This window comes from Corvus moneduloides, chromosome 6, assembly GCF_009650955.1.
Source record: "Corvus moneduloides isolate bCorMon1 chromosome 6, bCorMon1.pri, whole genome shotgun sequence".
Taxonomy (NCBI): domain Eukaryota; kingdom Metazoa; phylum Chordata; class Aves; order Passeriformes; family Corvidae; genus Corvus; species Corvus moneduloides.
In genome coordinates, this window is record NC_045481.1 from 39,002,759 (window position 1) to 39,024,060 (window position 21,302).

The following is a 21,302-nucleotide window of genomic DNA, read 5'->3' on the forward strand; positions in this document are numbered from 1 at the left end:
TATTGCTCAGAAGCTTGGAGCACTGACCCTGCCATGCACTGCTGTTACCTACACAACCCTAAGTCACCATATTCTAGGACATGCAGTTCCCTGAAGCCTCTCTCACACATGCAAAGGAAGAGTATGGCTGAAGCTTTCTCTGAGTTTTGCCAGATAAGTGCAGCTCCCAGAATTAGGCTGGGTGGGACAAAATTTGCATATTCTGGGTGAACAGGCTCAATCTAAACTAATTAGTAGTGGTTTTGATGGCATCTAGCCAAAATAAACGTCTGGTTGCTCCTCACTGTGTCCATCACAGTCGGATCTTGACAAGAGGACTCTCTCTCTTCTTACTATGTGGTTGCATGCACAGCTGTCCTATACTAATTAGAAATCTAAAATTAACAATACCTGTTGGCTTCAGGAAAGAACAGAGCCAACCCAAGAGACCCAGTAGTCTTCCTGAGATGTGGTGACAGCTTCCTGCTGGTCCCATAGTTTCCATTGTGGGTATAGCCAGCTACAAAGCCATGTTATTATTTTTGTTTGCTTTACCCTTCCTTCTGAAGGGCAGAGCTTTCCTCTGCCTCTTGCCTCCTTCTTTGAGTAAAATAACAATCTCCAGCTTTGTGTCAGCTCTAGGCACTCTTCCTCCTTGAGGGTGTTGGATCCTTGGTGCCCCCTTTGATAATAACCATTGTTATTGCCAATCTCATAGGCTAGTTCCCTTCTCTCCACCATCGGTGTTTGAAGATGTTGGACTGGTATATGTGTGAGTGGTGAGAGCTGAAATGGGCTGCTTTGATGAGAAGGCTTTGCCGGTATTTAGTTTTCCTGGAGGATAAGACCCAGAGAGGAAGCCCAGAGAGGGGTAGATGCCCCAGCATTTCTGGATTGCCCAGGGAGGGGTGCAAGTTTCATTCTCCGCTCATCACCCATGTTTTTCCTGTACTGTGCAGTAGGTCTCTGTCTCTTGGGAGAGAATGGTCTCTTGGGGACCTGAACTCCTGCACCTCTGGGGGAACAGTGTTGCCTTCATCCTCATTTCCAAACAGGGAGGTCTTCCAGCAGCAAGTCTGCTGTGCGGTGTCTAAAAGAACCAGAAACCTGAAATTACTCCTGCCAGTGCTGGTGCCTATGTTAAGGCTCTGATACTCAGCCCCTTGCACTCGTTACTCATCTCTCACCCCTCAGCAGCAGCTGGGGTGATTTTTTAGTTTCGGAGTAAAGCCAGAGGCGCATCTCCACCTCTTCCCTCTAGGCAGGTTTGTCCAACAATGGAGAGATTGTTGACTGACCAAGGGATTGTTGTTCTAAATGTGGGTGGGATGCTGCTAAAAGATAATCTGTGTAACTACTGCATGAATGCATTTTCTTGACTCTTCAATCTCACCTCTGCCTTTGTTAATGCACAGTTGTGAAAGAAATTGGAAGCACATGGCAGCATCACAGACAGCTCTCCCTACAGCTGTCCATCCAGCTCTGCTTCTCTTCCATGGCTACACAGTGGTTCTAGTTTTGATGGTTACAATAGTAAATATGATTTGAGCCCAGCTCTGCTGTGTCGTGATGCGTTGGCAGCCAGCACTCTGAATCCCTTCACTTTTCTGTGGTTCTCGCCCTTACCATAAGGCTATCATGTTCACATCCTGTGTTTGCTTGTGTTGTTTAGAGAACACAAGACAAAGAACAGCTGTTACATGAGCAGGCACTCTCTGGGGTTAATGCTCAGGACTCCAAACTCTTTATCCTTCTGTGCTGTAGGATAAGACAAAACCTGGTTTTCCAGTGCTTTTTAGATAGCTATCTAACCCAGTTCCATTTGCTGACTCAGCTCCCTCTGAAGTTACACTCCCCACAGATGGTAGGTGTTTTCTGTTACTTGATTCAAGTGCAAAAATGCTCCTAGGCAACTTGGAAATGGCTGGGTAGATTTTACCAAGCTACCCCACCAACTCTGCTTCTGCTGTGGGAACAAGTGGAGAAAACTTTACCCCAGACATCGCAGGGAGGGCCTCAACACTAGGATTTAGCATGAGTGTGCCTTCTCCACTCTACTTGCACATGCATTGTCTGGTCTCTTGGGAAGCCTTGGATGGTCGTGTGTTGGGCTGTCACTCCAGGCAGTTGGAGGACAAGTGGGGAGGAAGTGAATGGAGAAAAATCTCATGTCAGGCAGAATGCAGGTGGCAGGGACTCCACCCCCATTTCCAGCATGCTCTGTGAGCATCTGAGGTTTTAAGTTGAGCGGCTGAAGGATGATGTTGGAGGGTGAAAGGCACTGACATGTTGAAGATTGCTGCCACTCACCATCTCCCTCCCCTACTTGGTGGGAAGTGTGGGTCTGTTCCTACTTCACTCCCCAGCCTCACCCCAAAGCTCTGACAGCCAGTGGAATGTTGACAGAGTGGTACTGTGCTCAGGTAAAACAAATATACCTTCCAGTAGGAGCAGGAACCTATGGGCTCCAGCATCTGGGGTCCTCTGGCCACCTCCTGCCTCAGTCCTAGCACTGGGGAAAGAAAGGACTGCACACACCCCATGCGTCTCTAGAAGCCAGGCTCTCTCCTGAGCTGAGCTCTCACACTGGAATTCATTGGCATTCATGTCTCCACTCTAGGACCTATGTGCTCTCTCCCACTCTCATTCATACCCTGTTGCTCTTGGTATTTCAGTATACCGCTTTCAATGCCTTTCTGCCCACCGAGATGCTTTTCCAGGCAGGGGGTGGGGTCAGACCCAGTCTGACTCTGCTGAGCTCTCTCCAGTTCATTTAAGTTACACAGTTCTGTCTGTGTAATATAGTCACTTGAATCTATCTGTCTTTTCTTTCCTCTCCCTGAGCCAGAAGCCTCAATCTGCCAACAAATGGGATCATTTTTCAGCTGGTGTTTGGCAGCCATCATTTTTCTCCCTGCCCAACCAATGCTTTGTTGTAGCAAATGGAAAAGTTAGTGATTTGACTTCTGAATAGGAGGATATGCCTCAAAGGAAGCAGGTTCCCTGAAGCATCAGGAGCTCAGCTCTGCAGCAGCACTGGCCAGATTTACTGACTGTTACTGGAATGATTAGTGGAATGATTGATTGTTGTTAACAACCCATCTGTAGTGTTTAAACTTCATCGGGCAGCTGAATTTCACAGGCATTATCTGGCTGAAGTACAACCTCATATGGTCCACAGAGGGGCTGTTAAATCCCAGAGGAAATTAAATACAACAGGGGGCCTTCCTGTTACGTTGATCCAACTGATCTTTTTTCTCTGATAGAAATCAGCAGCTGGGTTGATGTCCTCTGGGGCATCAGTGTGCCCATTGCTGCTGGCAGAGAACATGAAAAAGTGTCTGTCACCAAGGACAGGTGCTGAAGACCATGACTTTCTGCCACACTTATATTTTATCATCATAGGAATTTCTTTCCTTGTACTCTATTCATTTTGTTGTCACAGTGAGATGATGTTTGGAAGACACAGATAGATACTCACAAAGGAAGGGGGAGATAAGATAATGTAGAAAAGTTTCATGAGTGTTTGTGGCATAGATAAACATGCAGTGATGTACAGCACCACATCCCTTTCTATCTTGATTCAAGATGTTTTTGTCAAACTGATGCAGGCAAGGAATAGGAACTGCTTTTTCCAAATGCAAAAAGGGCTGATGCTGAGGTTTGACTCTCAGTGCAGAGGAAGGCTCTCTGATCCCTCTTGGAGTTGACACTAATGCTCTTTCTCCCTTTGTCTTTCCTCAGCATTTCTCAGAGAACCTGGATCACTTCTCTGACAACATGGAGGATTTCTCCAACGACCTCTTCAGCAGTTTCTTCGATGACCCAGTACTGGCTGAGAAGAACCCTCTGCTGGACATGGACCTGGATCCACCCACTCCAGGCATCCAGGCAGAGCACAGCTATTCCCTCAGTGGAGACTCTGCTCCCCAGAGCCCCCTCGTGCCTGTCAAGACTGAAGATAATGCTAATGGTGAGCATGAGATGTGCACGCTGCACAGCTTTGGGCACATCTGTTACAGAGGCTCTGGCTGGCTTTCATATATAAGGACAAACTGGCTATTCCTTGGACTTGCGCATGGCTAATCCAGGGAAGAATTTGATTTGCTGTTGTCAAATACAGCCCACATTTTTCCCTTCCATTTGTGCTCTCATAGTCACATTACTCCTCTGCTGGGCTTACTGTTATTTTTGAGGATGATAATTGGCTGTGGCTCAGTGTGCTGCCAGCTTCTGGCAAGCAGTAGGCAATGTCTTTTTAGGACCCTGCAAACTTGGGTGTGGATGCCCTAGATCCAGCTCCATTTTGGCATCAGGCAGCAGGGTTTTGGCTTGCACATAGGAAGCATGAGTCTCTGGCTGCAGCCAGTGCTGGTACATGTGGAAAGCTAAGTGGCTTCTTTACCAGCAGATCTTTTAGCAGGAGACAGAGAGGAACAGTCATTTTAAAACTTATTTTTAAAACAATTCATTTCAGGATAATTTATGATGGCTGGGTATTTTTAGAGCTGTCCTTACAGAGAGTCCTGTAATTTGTGGGATTGTGTGGGTGTCCCAACGGCTGATGGACACCAGGCTGCCTGAAAAAGCAGTGGCACAGACTCAGTGTACACAGAAGAAAGCTATTCCTTTGAGCAACAGTGAGACCTGGGACAGAGGCTTCCCTCTCATGACTAGGAATGATCCCAGCTTTCTGGTACAAACGCTAAGGCAGAAGGAGAGAAGGCTTGCCTCTGCTGCCTCTTTGGTCCTTGAAAAGGCACAACCATCTGCTACATTCCTTAGGGGCATCTCAGAGAGGTGCTGGGAGAGAGGCTTATGGCAGGCCAAGCAGCTCTGTCTTAGTACCAAAAAAGCTTTTGTTTTGCATTTCTTTTTCCTTAGTTTTAACCCCAGTGCAGTCTTGGAGGGGGCGACTAACAAAAAAACGCCAAACCAGCATGAACAAATAAACACAACTTTGTTTTGCCCCTGAAAATGAATAGGAGGAGAATGACTTGGGAATGAGAGAAGCAAAAAGGATTCATTTGTAGAAAGCAGTGAAATGAAGACTGCCTGCATGAAGCTATCTCAAGAACTCCTCTCTGAGACACTTAGCACCACTTCTCCTTCTCTCCACTGTGTCTGCACATGCCCTTCCTTCAGCTGTCATGTCTCAAAGGCAAGACCATGACTCTCTTGAATGGAGTGTGACACTGATGCTTGGGCAGAGGCCAGCACAGGGTGTACAGTGCGTAACCCAGGAGTTTGAGGTGGGCCTGGCACTTGCTCTCTGAGAGTGCAGATCAGTTTCATAAGGGAGTAAGGCCTAGCATTAAGGTGGCAGGTATAGGAGTATCCATGCATGTAGTCCTGCAGCTAGATAATTCAGCTCATCTTTCCAGGGCTTTCTTGGCTCATAATTGCATGTGAATCATATTCTAGTGAAACCCTGAGTCAGGTCCAGTATTTGCAACACTGTGCAGTCCTTTTGGCACAGCTCCATCCAGTCTCAGTCCTTTTAGACATTCAGTTCAAATTAATTACCCAGAAATGGTTTTTCTTTAACATTAAGCAAGCTCTGCTCAGTCTGCTGAGCTCCTCAGGAATGCCCCTGCTCTGTCTAGGCTTGGAGCTGGCTTGCCTTTTATCAGCTTTCTCCCAGCTTTTCTGCAGATCTCCAAAACTCTTCCAAATCCTGCCCCTTCCCACATGGTTCTCACTAACACAGGTCAGCTAGGGCAAGCCACTGGGTGCATTGTGACCCTGCTTATCAGTGGAGTCTGCTTTCCAGATGGCTTGTGCATACAGGCTGGCTGCTTCATTTCCCAGTACCAGCCCTCAGTTTTGCAGGGTGTGATTTGATGCCAGGAGCAGGGGCAGCCAGGGTTGTGCAGAACAGCAGGCACTGGACTGGCCTCGGGTTAGTGCCTGCCCTCCTGTACAGGTCCTGCTTTCTCACTGCTCTTTTTGTCTCACCTCCTCAGCCCTGGGAAGCAACAGATATCTCTCAGCCATTTTTCTTCCCAATAGGTACAGAGTATCTAGAGCAGAGGATGAGTGTCTTGGCGTGCCTCATCCACCAACGTACAGTGAAATCTGCAGTGTTACAGTGTTACCTCTGAAACATCCTCTTGGGCAGCAGAATGTAGACGTGTCCATACAAGATGCCTACTCCTCAGTCCTCATTGACCCTCTGATGGCTTATTTGTTTCTGATTCTGTAACCCAATCACTCCCCAGATAAATCTCCGAGGGTGGGAAAGAGAGCAGGGTCAGAATGTAGACAGGAAATGGGAGGACTGCACATACTTATTTGGGTGTCTGCTCCTTGGCCTGTCTGGACCAACAGCACTGGGGGCTGCTCTCTCACTGAATCAAGTCTGATCGGAGAGAGCCCTTGGTGGTCTGCTTTCCCTTGTCTGGTAACTTGCTTCAGTAGCAGCCCTCACAGACAGAGGATACCCCACACATCTGAGAAAAAGAGAAATGCAGATCTTTGCAACAGAAAGGATAAGGAGGAAAAGGCTTCAAATCACAGTAAGGAACTTCAGAGTAGTCAGCAGGCAAAATGTTCCCATGGTGGGCATAGCAAAACCATAGAAGAGTTTAAATGGGGGAAGCTGAACTCTTCATCACTTTTCGAAAGGGTAGGTTCAAGTGAATCATCTGTCAGGACTGACAGAGGTTTATTTGAACTTGCCTAGAGCAGTGGGATAGACTGAAAGATCTCTCAAGATCCCTCATTTCTGTGAAAGGCAGAAGTCAGTCCAAATTTTCTGGACACAAGCACTTGTGGCTGTGTGACACCTTGCCTCTTTCCATCAGAAGGGGTTTGCATACCAGGAGTAACTAGGGCTTCACTACCAGCTGCGGGTTCAGTGTCCTTAGCAGGACAGGGAAAACAACCCAGTCTGTGTCTGCTCAGCAGCCTCTGCGTTGTCTCATCTGTGCAGTGCACCCCTGCCTGAGACGCTGCCTGATGACATTGGCCCTGGTGCATTGTGGGAATCTCTAGAAAGCAATCCAGCAGCACTGAGAGCAGCACACACAGCTGAGACACACGCAGCAGCCACAGGAGCTGTGTCTCTGCTTGAAGATGTCCACTCACAGAGGCAGCTGGAAGGAATGAACATCTGCTAGAGAGACCTGTCTAGGCAGAAAATAAGAGGTGCTAGGCCAAAGACAGGAAGACAACATATTCCATTGGCAAGGGCAACACTGTGTTATCATATATAATTCTTGTTTGGGCTTTAACACCACTCTGTCCAAGCAAAGGCCAGAGGCAGGATTCAGAGCAGAGAAAGACCTTTCTCCCTCTCTCCTCTTGCCAGGACATCTTCTGGACTGAGGCCTGCACTGCAGAACTGCTAGGCAACATCCCTGGGCCTGACAGAATGCTGCATGCAGAGAGCAGTGCAGAGGGGTCAGAGTGAGTCAGACTGTGGCCTTGTGGAGGCAACTGGAGCTCTCTCTGGTGACATGCTTAGCAATAATCTGTCCTGTGTCAAGCCAAATGTATTTTTGCTTGTCAGATAAAAAGGGAAAGGGAAGGGATGAGCATTAGGAAGGAGGGCACAGGCTGCAGGCCAGCTAGGAGTAGCCTTTTGGCAGGCTGAAGTGTTTGAAGAGCAAAGACCGAAAATCTAGAGCAGAGCCCAGGCAGCTCTCCTGCCTAGCAGTTTTTTTTCCCATCTGATGTGCAGTTTTTCTGGGATCTCTACTTCCAGTGGCAAGCCAGGCTCACACCACAGATGTGCATGGGACAGAGCAGGCAGGAGGCAAGGGGAGCATGCCCCCACGTCTCCATTCAGTTCTCTTCAGACACTCCCTTTCCCTCACTGCTGCTTCTTGTCCCTGCCAGCAATGGCAGCAGGGCACGGCTGTGGACAGCAGTGCCCTGAGCTGCCCAGAGCGGAGGAGAGGGTTTCAGAGGTGAGACTGAGGGGAGCAGCTGTGGAAGCAGCCTCACAAGCAGGTGCTGCAGTGAGCTTCTTCCACAGAAATGGACCTTCCTCCTCTTCTGTCATGCAGCAAAGCCCTGGTGCTTGGCATAACATCATCGGGAGGCCAAAGCAGCACTGTCAGCCTTTCAGTGTCATCATGCTTGCTTTCTCACCAGCTCTCCAGCAAAGAGATGGTGCTATTCTTGGTAACACACCTGGCAGCTCTGTGATGATGGCCATGCTGCCTAAGGAGCAACAGCCCAGCATCCTTCTCTCACTGAGCCCAAAATATAAATAAGCTCCAGAGGATGAGACCTAGACATTACTGGGGGAAGAAACCCTGCAGCTGTCCTCCAGAGCTTGGGCTGCACAGTCAGAGCACAGCAGAGACACAATTCCTCTAGCTCTGTCCTGTGTGCTCCCCACACACTGGGGATTCATTCCCTTTTGGACTGTGTGTTGTGGGCCTGCACATGCTTGTGTGGTGACAGTGCTAAACTTGGAAAGGCAGCCTCCTCAGTCAGGGGAAGCTGTCTGCATGGCTTTTTTTTTCTTGCCCTGTTCTTGCTAGAGTTTGACTCTCATGTTGTGCATGTTTCAGAGCTGGAGAATGGAGTGTGGTCACTGGGGCCCAAGCTCTGCTCCATCATGGTGAAACAGGAACAGAACCTGGCTCTAGACCTGCCCGAGTCCCAGCTAGCTGCCAGCTCCATACCAGTGCTGAACCTCAACCCTCTGCAGAGACTGCCAGTCCCCGAGGAGGTGAGCCCATCTAAGATCCATCGGGAACCTGGGCTCTCACACAGCAGCACCCCTGGTGATGCAGACCCAGCCACGTGACTGCAGGGTTCTGCAAAGTGATTTAGCTGCTGGACAAACAGGAGAGGGTGATACAAAGCCCAGATACCGCATTATTTGTCATTCTCCTCTTGAAATGGCAGCACGGGAGGCTTTACAATCTCGGTTAAATATAAGCATGTTTCCTTGGCACAAAAGCCAAAAGCTTTATGCTTGCACCTACTGGAGATCTGTCCCCTCCAATATGCCAGTATTTCTGTAGCCACTCTTGGCTTATTTTTGTTTTTCAGAGAAGAGTGTCAATTAATGTGATGCCAGTGACCCCACTATACCTGCATATAGACCCCTGCTCTGGCACTGTCTTTTTCATGGCCTTGGACTTGTCACATGGCCTCTCACTCTTCGTAGCTGCTCACTGGAAATGTTGGTCCCACTCCAGGTCCTGCTTGCTTTTTCCTGTGAAGCAGCAGGATTTACTATTTCTATGTAACAAGGGGCCAACACTTTTGGTCATATCTAGGTTCTTAAGAAGCCTGTTTGTCTGAAGGAGGCTCACTTATGCCACTGGTATGTGGGTGTAAGTTGAGGGCTCAGTTCAGCTGGCCTTGAGTCCAGCTGTGTTGGATGAGAAAGTCTGACCAGTCTCACACAGACGTTGCCTATCTTGTAGCAGCTCAGTAGATAACAGTAGACCATCTCTGGGTTCACTTCCTTTTTTCACTCACGCTCAGCATCTTCCCATTTAAACAACCATCCAAAACAAATGGGTTCTTCCAGCCAAAACTGTGCACAAACTTCCTCTATTATTTACACAGCTTGAACTTGCTGTGCCCTCAGATCTCTGCTGTGTGTGCTCAGCAATCATACCATGGTGCTCTCTCAGCTGTGTTTACAGTCTGGAGGAGTTTGCAATGTGTCTGTTTAGTGTAAAAACTCCACCCAATGGTGGGCTGGGGGCTGGCAAGGCAGGAGGCTGAGGGGCAGCATAACGCAGATGGGAGTAAATCTACTCTTTATTCAGCTCTCAGTCCCCTCCAATTGGAAACAGTTGCCCAGTGGTCCTGGTGAAAATCATGTGAACAGGATGGGGGGGTTGTTCTGTTTCTGTACAACCTCCATACTCCCCTTTATAATGAAGGCAGATCAAAGAGGGACTTCCCATGGTAACGCAGGGGTTGGTTTAAATTACACTGTCTGGGTCTATCAAAGGAAGAATTGCCAAGAATAAAAGTCATCTCCATTTTGGAGGTACTCAGCTCAGTGCATTACTTGGCAGCACATCCATCTGCCACTGCCACTTCCTCTGCAAATGTGTTTGCACTCTGTGTGCCCAGCAACTGAGACTTCAGGGGCTTATGTTTGAACTCTTGGTTTCCTTTATGTGTGGTGAGAGGCTCCTTTGGGGCAGAGCTGTGAGATGGGGCAGGACAGGCAGCAGGGGAGCAGTGGCTATGAACAGAACTGGTGGGATCCTTCTGGGCAGGGGAGGTAGCAGTGGCCAAGAGCTCTTTCTGCTTCTCTTCCACAGATTCCTATAGAAATGACTCCAGCACCTGTGATCAAAGCTGAACCCAAAGAGGTGAACCAGTTTCTAAATGTACCTACAGGTAAGAAGATAGAATTTCCTGGTCAGCTGTATTACTCAGATATAGATTGTTATTATACAGGGAGAAAAGACAACACCTGAGGGCAGAGCCGTTCACATAAGGTAGCACTGGGGCACAGAGCAATAGAGGAGTGGGCACTGCACTGTTCCAACTAAGATCAGCATCTGCATCAGCAGCCACACACAAAATTGTTCAGACAGGGACTCCCAGGCAAAACAGGCTACTTCAGATCTGGAAATATGCAAGAGTGCTTTAAAATCCTCAGAGAGACTGTAGAGCTATCCAAAAATAACCATCTGAATGTCAGGAAATTCAGGATCCAGTTTAATTTGAAAGAAACCCAAGCATCTGAAAATCTGCCGATGCACAAATGAAAGCACTATGGGAACTCCCACTGCCACAGAGAGACATTCCTAAGGCATATTCCCACCTCCATTAAGGCCCCTAGGGCTCTCCAGTACAAAGTGGGGACAGTTTTCAAGTGCTTGGAAACCAACTGAGTGACCAGAGCCCTGTTGGATCAAGTGTGCTGGCAAGTGTGTGAGTCCTGCAGTGCTTTTGGAAGAGCTTTTCTCTCACAGAGCTTTCTGTACTCGTTAACAGGCTATGGAGCAAAATATCATGGGCTTTTTACTTCATTTTGGTTGACACTGGAGTACCTTATTGCTTTGTAAATACCTTCAGTGCCTTGGCAAAGCCCCTGCCAGCTCCTCTGCAGTTCCTAGTTTAGCACATTTGAGGTCAGTCTAACCTCTGTCTTGGGCAGTGCTCAGTTCAGCCTTTTTCTCAGACCCACTCCATCTTGTGAAACTCATCACCCTCTCCTTCCAGCCCTGTGTTATAGGCAGGGCCCTATGCCTGTACCAACAGGCTGACATGAGAGCCATTGACTTGATCTCCTTATTTCTCAGTAGATGACCTGGTGCAGATGCCTCCAACTCCGCCCAGCAGCCATGGCAGTGACAGCGACGGATCTCAGAGCCCTCGGTCCCTGCCTCCCTCCAGCCCAGCCCGGCCGGCTGCTCGGTCTTCTACTGCCATCTCCTCCTCACCTCTCCTCACAGCACCACACGTAAGGAGGCAGCAGGGCATCACTGGGACACAGGGCTCCTTGCTGCTCAGAGGGTTTTGGAGGCTTTCCAAGGCTCACGTGGAGGTTCCTGCCCTTGCTAAGGTCTCCAAGCTGAAATGCTCTATCAAGGCAATGTGATGCCTTAGCACAAGGATGTGGGGACAAAAAGCACTCGCAGGAGTGAGGAGAGGCACAATGAATCTTGCATAAAATCTACCAGCAGCTACCTTGTTTTAGCAGGTACTGTCTTTCACCCATTCTTTGGGAAGTGGCCGATGCACTAGAGGACTTTCTGAGGAGGCTAATGGGAGAGAGGAATTACTGAGAATTCCCCTATCCGAACCATTTTAACCGTCACCCAGAAGTTTGTTGGCAGGGTCCTGCAGTGTAAGTGTGTAGCCAGCCTCACTGTGAAGGAGCAGATGCCCTCCCAAGTAAAAGAGGAAAGGAGTTGCTGAGCTGTGCCCCTAGGATCGGGTTGAGAGTAGGAAAGAGCACTGCCCCGCACCTGTTTGGTGTCAGTGGGCAGTAGTGTATTCTATTCTGATGTGTACAGCCTCTGGCTGCTCTGCAAGGCTTTAAGGAGGATCACTGGAGTAGAACTTCTTGGTGACACTGATGGATGCTCTCTGTGTGTTTCAGAAGTTACAAGGAACCTCTGGCCCACTGCTCTTGACTGAAGAGGAGAAGCGCACCTTGATTGCAGAGGGCTACCCCATTCCTACCAAGCTGCCCCTCACCAAAGCAGAGGAGAAAGCACTGAAGAGGGTCAGGAGGAAAATCAAGAACAAGGTGACTGCAAAACATGTAATCATACAGTTCCCATGATTCCAGAGCATCCTCAGCTGACCAGTGCTATAGTTACCCTCACCTCCTCAGCTGCACTGCAGCTCAGAAAAGGTGGGATCCTGCCTTTGGTACACTAGCACAAGCCTCGCAAGCCACAAAATGGTGCCAAGGGGCATCTCTGCTTGGATGTTCTGCAAACAGCCATATCTGGGAAGTGTGGCTTCCAGCCCAGCTCCTGGGAGTGTGTGGCCTGGGACAGGGTCCACCAGCTAAGGTATCACAGATCAGACAAACTGGTCTGGTCAGGCCTTGTTGCAAGGGCAGGGAAACCAAAGCCATTGCATGGTGCAGGACGGGTGATGCACAGTGTTCACTAGCCAGGCAGAGGCTGTGAGACTTTAGACTGGGATTAGAAAGCATCCTGTGGGAGAAATGGTGAGACTGAACGAATCACCCAATGACTCAGAAGTGGTCTTGGGTAGAATGAACCCACATGGCCACAGCACATACCCATGTGAGTCAGAGGAGTGGAAAGATGCTCTCAGCAGCGAGGGGCATAATGCAAAAAAAGGTTGTGGGCTACAAGCCAGGGAAGGCTGCATACCTACAGCATCCATCCCTCCCAGTTTTGGCCTGGAGACCAGCAGGAATGGCAGACTGGAAGGCAACTCCACATTTGCCTTTAGGATACTGTGTGTGCAGGGAACAGACAAGATGCGTGAGCCACAAAGAAATGTCCAGAGGCTCATGATACTGACTCCCCTCTGATGGCTTGCCCCCCTCACAGATCTCAGCTCAGGAGAGCCGCAGGAAGAAGAAAGAGTATGTGGAATGTCTAGAGAAAAAGTAAGTTTCTTCTCAGTCTTACTTTGAGAAAAGGATTCTGTCCATGCACAGCCCCCCTTTCTAGTGTTTTGTCTCTGAATTGCTCAAAAAATACAGTTCCTTGCAAGGCTGGCTGCACAGGAGTTTGGTTTGGGATCCTGCCCCTACTCTCCTCCCTCCTAGAAATCCTCTTGCGGGATAAAGATTGGTCAAGAAATTCTGTGTTTCCAACTGCTTCGTTTGGCAGGTCCCCTGCAAAACATAGGCCATTTTGGCTGCCAACAAGGTGGGATTTTGGGTAAGAGTCATGTTTCCCCTCTAGAAGTTGCTTCTATTTTGTCTGTCCCATAAGTGGCAGGCTGTGTGAAGGCACTGATAGTGGCTTTCTTGCCCTCTCTTCCCATGAAGGTGGACACACAAGCACTTGACAGCAAGAAAAACCTTGCATTACAGTTATTCCCCACACTCTCCCCCACTTCCACTCTCTGCATTAGCTTTGTTTTTCTCCTTGCAACCTTGAGGTCCTGCACGCCTAGCAGGCATAAGCCTAAAGTGAAGTCACATGACACTGACAGGGCAGAAAATAATTCCTGTACTAGCAACCCTAATGCACATTCCCAGGCAAAGAAGAATGCTGAAATCCAGGCACAAATTCATGTTTCTGTATAATTACCATTTTCTTCCCAGTTACTAACACCATCTGAGATCAACAAATGGAAAAAAACAACCTCCAAACCCAACTTTAATTAACTCTTCTCCCTGATGCTATTTATCTTCTCTAGTTCCACAGAAATGCTCAATTAAAGCAGATGATTCAAGGCACCTTCAGGTTCTCATGCTGCACCTCAGTGTGCACAGGTATGTCCAGGCATCAGAGCACATCACCTCCAGCTAGTGTCCCATATGGGGACCTTCATGCCGGGGCTGGGGAGTTGGCTGACCTCGCTCAAGGGGCAGGTCCAGGGTGTTTGGTGCTGGGGCCTCCTCCCCAGATGTTGCCGTGCTGCCTGTATGTACTCAGCAGTTTGTTACGCTAGAGCATTGCTATGACAGATGGCTTTCAAACAATGCCAGGTTTAAATGTGAACCAAAAGCAGCATTCAGTGATTTTTTTTTTAATAGAACATGCCTTTGGTCAGCTTGGCTTACTAAAAGCTGATTTGTCAAAACCTGTACTTGGGCCTTCACCATTCAGTTTGACACTTTTGCTGCAAGCCCAGTTTTTGCACGGAACGCCTGGTTCAAAGGCTGTGCTGCAAACCTCCAGCAGGATAAGGCTGTGTCTCTGGTCTGCCTTTCTCCCGACCTGGAGGCACTCCCCTTCCCTTGTCCCAGCTGCAGCCTAACCACTTTCCCGTCGGAAGCTGTGGGAAGGAGCCTACAGGTTCTCTGCTGCCCTCAAGTGCCTGCAGTCGGAGCTGGCCCAGCGTTTGAACAGAACCGTCTGGATTTCACAGCCGGGGCGCAGAGCCCAGGGCAGGTTCCCAGAATGAGTGGGAGAGGTTTGAATTTGTCCCCCTCCTCCTTTTTCATGCTTCTTAGGGGGGTTTGGAAGTGATGGAAATGTCTGCATAACTTTGTGTCTGTCCTGACTTGACCTGCCTGTAAGCAGGTGCTACTGTCTCTCCCAACCCTCAGGAGACCCTGAACTGGGAACTGTCACATTGTAACTGTCCACCTGCAGTCTCATCCCTGCTCCACTGGGGCTGGCTGCAATCAGGTGGGCCAAGTAACATTTGATTCCAGGACCATATCTGTAGGTGACAGATGAAGCCACTGAGCCTCCATACCCCATGAAAAGCAAGGACTGCATTGTCTTAATCTGTCTGGCCTTTGTGACTAACTGGCTATGGCTTTTATTCCCATAGGGTCGAGACATACACAACAGAAAACAATGAACTCTGGAAAAAAGTGGAGACCTTAGAAAATGCAAACAGGTAAAAGGAGCTAGACTTGACCCTCTGTGGATAGGGCAGGGTGGGTAGGAAGGGAAGTCGGGAGCACTGGAGCAGGGGGACCGGAAGAGAAAAGCAGGCTCCCCCAGCTCCTGGATGGATGCTGCTTGGTGAGGTGCTGGTTTTCAGCCCATGACAGCAATGAGGCAGCTGGGTTTGGTTAGCAAGCCTGGAATGTTTGTGTTGGGATGCCAGGACACTCCGCAGCGAGGGGAGGGAGGGAAGGCATGTTTCCCATATCTCTTCATCCTTCTCCCTGCAATCCTTTGGGCTCGTGGTGCCTTCTCCATTCCCCTCCAGGGCTCTGTCTGTCTCCAGGGCAGATGCATTAAGGGAGGCCCCTCACAACAGCCTCTCAGACTCACTGTTTCTGCTTTTGGGCTCTTTGGAGGAATACAGGGCCCTGGGCATATTGTGGCTGTTTCAGGTTACTCTTGAGAAAACTGAACAGACTTGGTGAATACAAGGAAAGCCCATTCTTCTAAATAAAAGTAGAGATCCCAACTCCCACCAAATCCTGGGCAATTCCTCGTGCATGTGGTGTCCCAGCCCTTTCCCAGCCTCTTTTGGGCATAGCGAGCCCAGAGAATCTCTATCTCATCTGCTGCTATTGCTCACCTGAAAGGAGCAAGCTGCTCCCACAGCCCCAAAGTTCTCTCACCCAAGGCTCTGGGTTTCCTCACTCAAGGCTCTGGTGAACACTTGTGCTTCTAATATGCAGACCTGGCCAACCAATCACATGGGGAATTTGCTTCCTTGGAAGCAAATAATGAAGACTCCCACCCCTGCAGTGGGGATGGGCAGCTGGAGCTGGAGAAGGGCCCAGCTCTGCCCCATCTTACGGGACACAACAGGTGTGAGCAAGGGCAGGGTAAACTGCAGGGATGCTTGTGTCTATAGCCCCATTTATATCAGCTCGACTTGAAGGGGAGAACCACAGCCAGAGAGCCAGTTCCTCACCCACTCCTCTGCTGCCATGACAGCTCATGGAGTACTCCTAGATGCTCTACTGCACACCTTCCTCCCATTGCATGACATGAGTGCAGTGGCCTTGGCTTCCAGGCCTGCCACTGGTGCTGGGACTGGGGGCTGCCAGGAAGGGTCTGGCTGAGGTGTGCGAGGGCCAGAGGTCTCCTGTCTGCCAGAGGTACAGCTGCACTGCTGCTCTCATGCATGGGGCACAGCTTGCCCCCCTGGTCTCTCTGGGAGTGTGGGCAGCCCTGCTGCTGAAAAAGTGTGAGCCCCACCCTGAAAAATCAGGAGACTGGCCTAAAAGCCAAGAGATTTTTATTTTTTTCCCGAAATACACATTGTGTTCTTTCTAAGTTGGTTTGGTTTTTGAGCACTGCCAGTGGGACACTCTGTGCTTCTCTCCACATGTACAGGGAGCAAAACAGGATTTGGAAAGGGATAAAGCTGGGATTCTCCTGCAATCTCCTGGTTCCAAGACCTGGCATTTTATGAAAGTTCAAACATACTTGTGTAAAACAGTCAGTGCTCCCAGAGGGAAAGTCAGCAATAGGCTCAGTTTCAGTAATATGCAACTCTTGGGAACTGTGTGCTCTGTAGTCTCCCTCATCCCAGATTCCTTCACCAGCTCAGTGAAGGGTTCAGTAGCTCTTGGTAACACCTACCACTGTTTTGTGTTATGTGTGCAGATGCCCATGAACAGTTAAATGGGGCAGAGAGACGTTAGCATGTGTTCCAACCAGGGCAGTCAGAGTATGAATTAACTGCTGAACTCAAGATTTGGCTTTGCCTACATCCCTCTGCAGAATTTGCCAAGACTGAAGAAGCTTGAGGGGATCACAACCATTTCTTATTTCTCTCTCCACCACAGTTTGGGGCACAGGTCAAGCTTCAGAGTGTGTGTCTCTGAGTGAACTGGGAGCAGGCAAGCCTGTTCTAAAGGCCTGACCCGTCTACGAAGTTCAGCCTCCATGCGAAAGCTTGGTTTTCATGGTATCCTGGCTCTCCACTGCTCTGGGAATTGACTGTCTGGGCTTTGAGGCACCCCGGAGTCCTAAATTAATGGGTCATTCATAATAGTGGGTAGGTGCAGTGAAGGTGGTAGTGGGCCCACTGGTAAGATCCTTTTTTGTTTCTTGTTTTCCAAGCCTGTTTGGTCAGAGGACTTAGGAAATACACAGCAAAGGGGAGATACTTGTTTTCACAAGAAGGGAAAATCAGGGTAAAATATGGAGTGGGTAGTGCTATTCTTGGCTCACTTACTGGCTTCTACCTCCTTATTAAGTTTTGATATGCGTTGTTTCCTATCACAGGACTCTGCTACAGCAGTTACAGAAGCTTCAGGCTCTGGTAGCTGGGAAAGTCTCCAGACCTTATAAAATGGCTTCCACGCAGACTGGGACCTGTCTAATGGTATAAGCTTCATTTCCATCTTCCTTATTGGCCATGCTTCTCCAGACAGCTTTGTTGATTGCCTGTCTCTGCCCTCTTCCCTGCGGCCCAGCTCTGTTGTCAGTTACATCTGCTCCTTCCTTTTGTGTTATAGTCACCAGAGCTGTGTCCTGTGTCATACGTACATACATCAGTTGTTTATGCAACAACATTAGAATAATTCCTGCATTTTCACTGCCTTGTTCTTTGGGCAAAACAGCACTTTGTTTGCTTTTCATTAGCTATTATCCATTCAGCAAAAATCTTCAATGAGCTTCCATTGTAATGGGCAGTTTTCTTTTGCTGAGCTGGTAATGCTTAATGTTTAACTCAGCAGGGCAGAGGAACAGTCCAAGTATTCATCCCAGTGGGCATTACCTTGTGTTTATCAGCAAGAAATGGCATCTGTTCTTGCTATGCCTGCACATTAGGCTTTGTTAAATCCAGCTGGAATTCTCTTTGTTTGTCCTTTTGACTAACCATAATAATTTGGGGTTGTCTGTTGTTTTGGTAATCCCTGTTTGCCTCATAGTGGAGGATCATGGTTAATAAATATTTGCTTCATTGATGAGTTTTAGGGCATGCCAGTGTGTAGCCATAAGTAGAGTCAATTGGTTGTTCTTCATCTCATTTTTTTTGCCAGGAGGAAAGTTTCTGATCCATGGTAAAAATAAAATCTTCACCCCTCTGATGTCTTTGCAGGATTGTCATAGTAGCTGCTCGTGACAAATTTGCCAGAGTTAGTTATCTATATCTGATTATCACTTCTGTACTGTTAGCAGTCACAAAATGCAAACAGATGGTGAGGTACTTGCCCCACTTTCTCAGCACCCTCAGTGTCCTGAGGGATTGTTTTCTGGTCCTGGTTCAATGAGTTTCCTTGGTTCCAGAGCCCCAGCTCTGTAATTTCAAGCACTTCCTCCTTTCAAAATCTGCTCAAACTTTTGCTACTCTTTGCTGCCCCCATGTCAGATCAGATTTTAATGACTGACTGTTTTTTTCTCTGCTCTCTGTCTTCATTCCCAAGTTCTTTCCACATTTTTGGGTGTGACCCAGCTGAGCCCAGTGACTCATTGCTCCTTAATGCAGCAGCTCATCAGAGCACCCCTGGCTCCAGCAGTTCTTCAGTGCTACTACCTGGAATAAACAAGTCTAGAAGAGGTGCCTTCCAGACATTCCCTGTGCTATAGGCTGATAAAATATCTAATTCGGCTTCCCAACAATGTCTTATGTCTCCTTGCTGCTCCCTTTGTTGCAGGCATCCCAGCCCACACACCCACTCTCTCAGACTTCCTAGCTTTGAAGCATTTCAAGAATTTGTAATTTGCTTTTCTATCTTTGACCAGTTCCTTTCATAAGCCTCTGAGTTCTCATTTTCCATTTTCAAGTACAGCATTCCTTATCCTGACAGATATGTAGAATCATCGTGTCTTGCAGCATGGGAGTGGAGCAGGCTACCCTTCTTTAGCTGTGTGTCATTGCTGCTGGATTTTTGTACTGCCAGCTCTTGAAGGCCTCCAGTGGTGAGCAGTCCTCAGCCTCCTCAGGCAAACCATTCCAGTGCTATGTTATCTTTCCCAGATAAAGCTTTCTTGCTATCCGATTTCAATCTTCCTTGCAACAGCTTAAGCCTATTAGAACTTCTTCTGCCCATTGTAAGCAAGATCTGTTTATTCTCCCTTTGTGCAGCTGCATTTTACATACTTGAAAACTCTTGTTTTCAAGCAACTTCCTTCAGTCTGCTCTGCTAAATCACCATAATTTCTTCAGTCTTCCCTCGAAGGCTGTTACTGAATCACTGCTTGTTCCCAGAACTCTCTACCAGACTTTCTCCAATGGCCCTGCATCTTCTTGGAAGTATAGGGCCCAAAGCTGGGCATAGTGTTCCACCTGAAGGCCAGTACAAATCCAGCCAGAAAGCCTGTTCATAATGCTTGGGCTGAGATTTGCCCTTTGCAAAGTGACACTGACTTGGACCCATCTTATGCATCAGTTTAACTCCCAGATCCTCTTCTGTAGAACAGCTGAAACATGTAGCCACTGATGTATTTCCCCTGCCCACCTCAGAGGTCTCAGCAGGTCTCCACATTGGTCTGTATAGATCTTCCCACTGTTCTCTTGGACCACTTCTTCCCAAGCTCAAGATCATTCTGAATTTGAATATTGACCAAAATCCAGTCTGCTTGTAGTCTCTCCCATCTGCAGATTTGGTACAGTCCATCATTTAAGTCAAGCTTAAAAATGTTGAATCTTGCCAGATCCATAACAGATCTCTCTGCTACTCCATCTGCTACTGCCTCACAGTTTGACAGTGAACCATTTGATAAATACACTCTCAGTATGTCTTTTTTTTTTAATTTTGCCTCCACCTTTCCAAATGGTTTTGCAGTAGTTTTCTCTAGCTTAATTTCCCTCCATTTTAAGAGGTCAAATAATGAGATGATCCAAAGCTGTGACTTGAATGTTACTCAGAATCAAGGCAAGAGTTATTGTTATGAAGTGTTGTAGAGTTTGAACTGGAAGTGAATCAGAGCATCAGACTTAACCTGAAACAAAACAGAGTAAAAACAGTGCTGTTTTGCAAAGCCTCAGTTGAAAGCCATGTTAAAGCAAGATGTTAAGTATACTGCTCTTTCTCAGCCCAAAAAGCCTGTTTTGTTTTAGAAGGAAAGAACAGACTTTACAGGGCTGGCTCACTTTTCTCCAAGTTGTGTGTTTGGCTGTGATAATTCCAAGCAACATCTATTCAGAATTTATTTTTTCCTGTTTTTGTGGAATAAGGATTCTAAATGCCTCATGTGCCATGCTTAGGCAGCATCTATGCTGTCGTCATTTAATGTCCTTACTTTAAAACCAGCCACGAAGAGTCTGGACAATTAAAATCCCTCTTTACATAATATAGTATCCCCATGTTATTATTCAATCTTCCACATCTCCTGGAATCCACTGGTGGTCAAAATTACCTTGATGTACCAGGTTCTGTGCATTACTTAGGGACAGGTATTCCAAAATAGGTGACTTCTGAAAAGCAGTCAAGCAGTTGCTGGCTGTCTCCACAGGCGTCCATCCAGGTCAGATTAGCTCGTTTATACATAGGTAGTAGAAATCACCAACAGACGCATTGCCTCTTTGGCTGCTCAGTCTGAGCACTGAGCTGGCAGCAGGTGGTTACAGACCATGCATAGTGCATGAGTGTTCAATAAATTGGTTCTGTTCCATTTCCCCTGTGTCCTTTCTTCCTCTGTACTGGCAGTTCCCTAAGCTCTATAGAGTCCCTTACGATCAGCACTGGCATTTCACTCTGAAGCTTTACTGTTACGGCAGAATTTCCAGATAGGCCCAGGCCTACCTGAGGAGGATTTCAGGGGAGATTTCACATACCTCTCTCCTGTTATCACTACCTAGTAGCTCTGACTCGTCTGCCTGATAGCAGGAGGCACTAACACATGGTCCTGCATAGCTACACGTCAAGCATAAATTTAACCCTTTCCTGCAATTTGGCATCTTTACTATCAGGTATTAGGCAACTGCAGTTCTGCTGTCATTTCTGTCCTTGCATGCATAGTAGCTTCACTTTGCTATGTGTGTGGTACCTCCCAGATTTCTCCTGTGGGTTTGTTTTCTTTACAGCCCACAACAGCTCCTGCTAAGCCAATGGTTGGGTTCCCTTTGGTCAAGGCAGAGTTTGTCTCTGTTGAGTCTCCTCTTTTTTCCAGCTTGTTTCTCAGCTATGCCTTCCACTATCTCTCCTCAATAGGATGGGCAAGTTCTCACAAAAGAGCCGGAAATACCCCAAATAAAGCAACAAGAGGAAGTTTCTGACTTCCCTTCTTGAATGTGCAACAGAGATTAGCACAGCAAGCCCCTTCCCTCTCTGGGGGACCACAGGTACCCAGCTGTCAGCCTGACCAGATCTTCTTACACAGCCTCATGTTGGTGTGCTGTGAGGGGAG

The 21,302-nt window shown here is 48.1% G+C and overlaps 1 protein-coding gene across 3 annotated transcripts in view; it reads left to right on the top strand.

The window, feature by feature from the left end:
- Positions 1-21,302, top strand: part of CREB3L1 (cAMP responsive element binding protein 3 like 1) — a 45,196-nt gene that overhangs the window by 20,366 nt on the left and 3,528 nt on the right. For 2 of the 3 annotated variants that reach the window (XM_032113588.1, XM_032113586.1), the window contains exons 2-9: positions 3,724-3,952; positions 8,505-8,665; positions 10,230-10,308; positions 11,220-11,380; positions 12,023-12,172; positions 12,957-13,015; positions 14,863-14,931; positions 17,232-17,331. In XM_032113588.1, coding sequence (XP_031969479.1) covers positions 3,724-3,952; positions 8,505-8,665; positions 10,230-10,308; positions 11,220-11,380; positions 12,023-12,172; positions 12,957-13,015; positions 14,863-14,931; positions 17,232-17,331 — 1,008 coding nt within the window. The remainder of the gene's footprint in view (positions 1-3,723; positions 3,953-8,504; positions 8,666-10,229; positions 10,309-11,219; positions 11,381-12,022; positions 12,173-12,956; positions 13,016-14,862; positions 14,932-17,231; positions 17,332-21,302) is intronic. The other variant, XM_032113587.1, reaches the window with a different exon arrangement.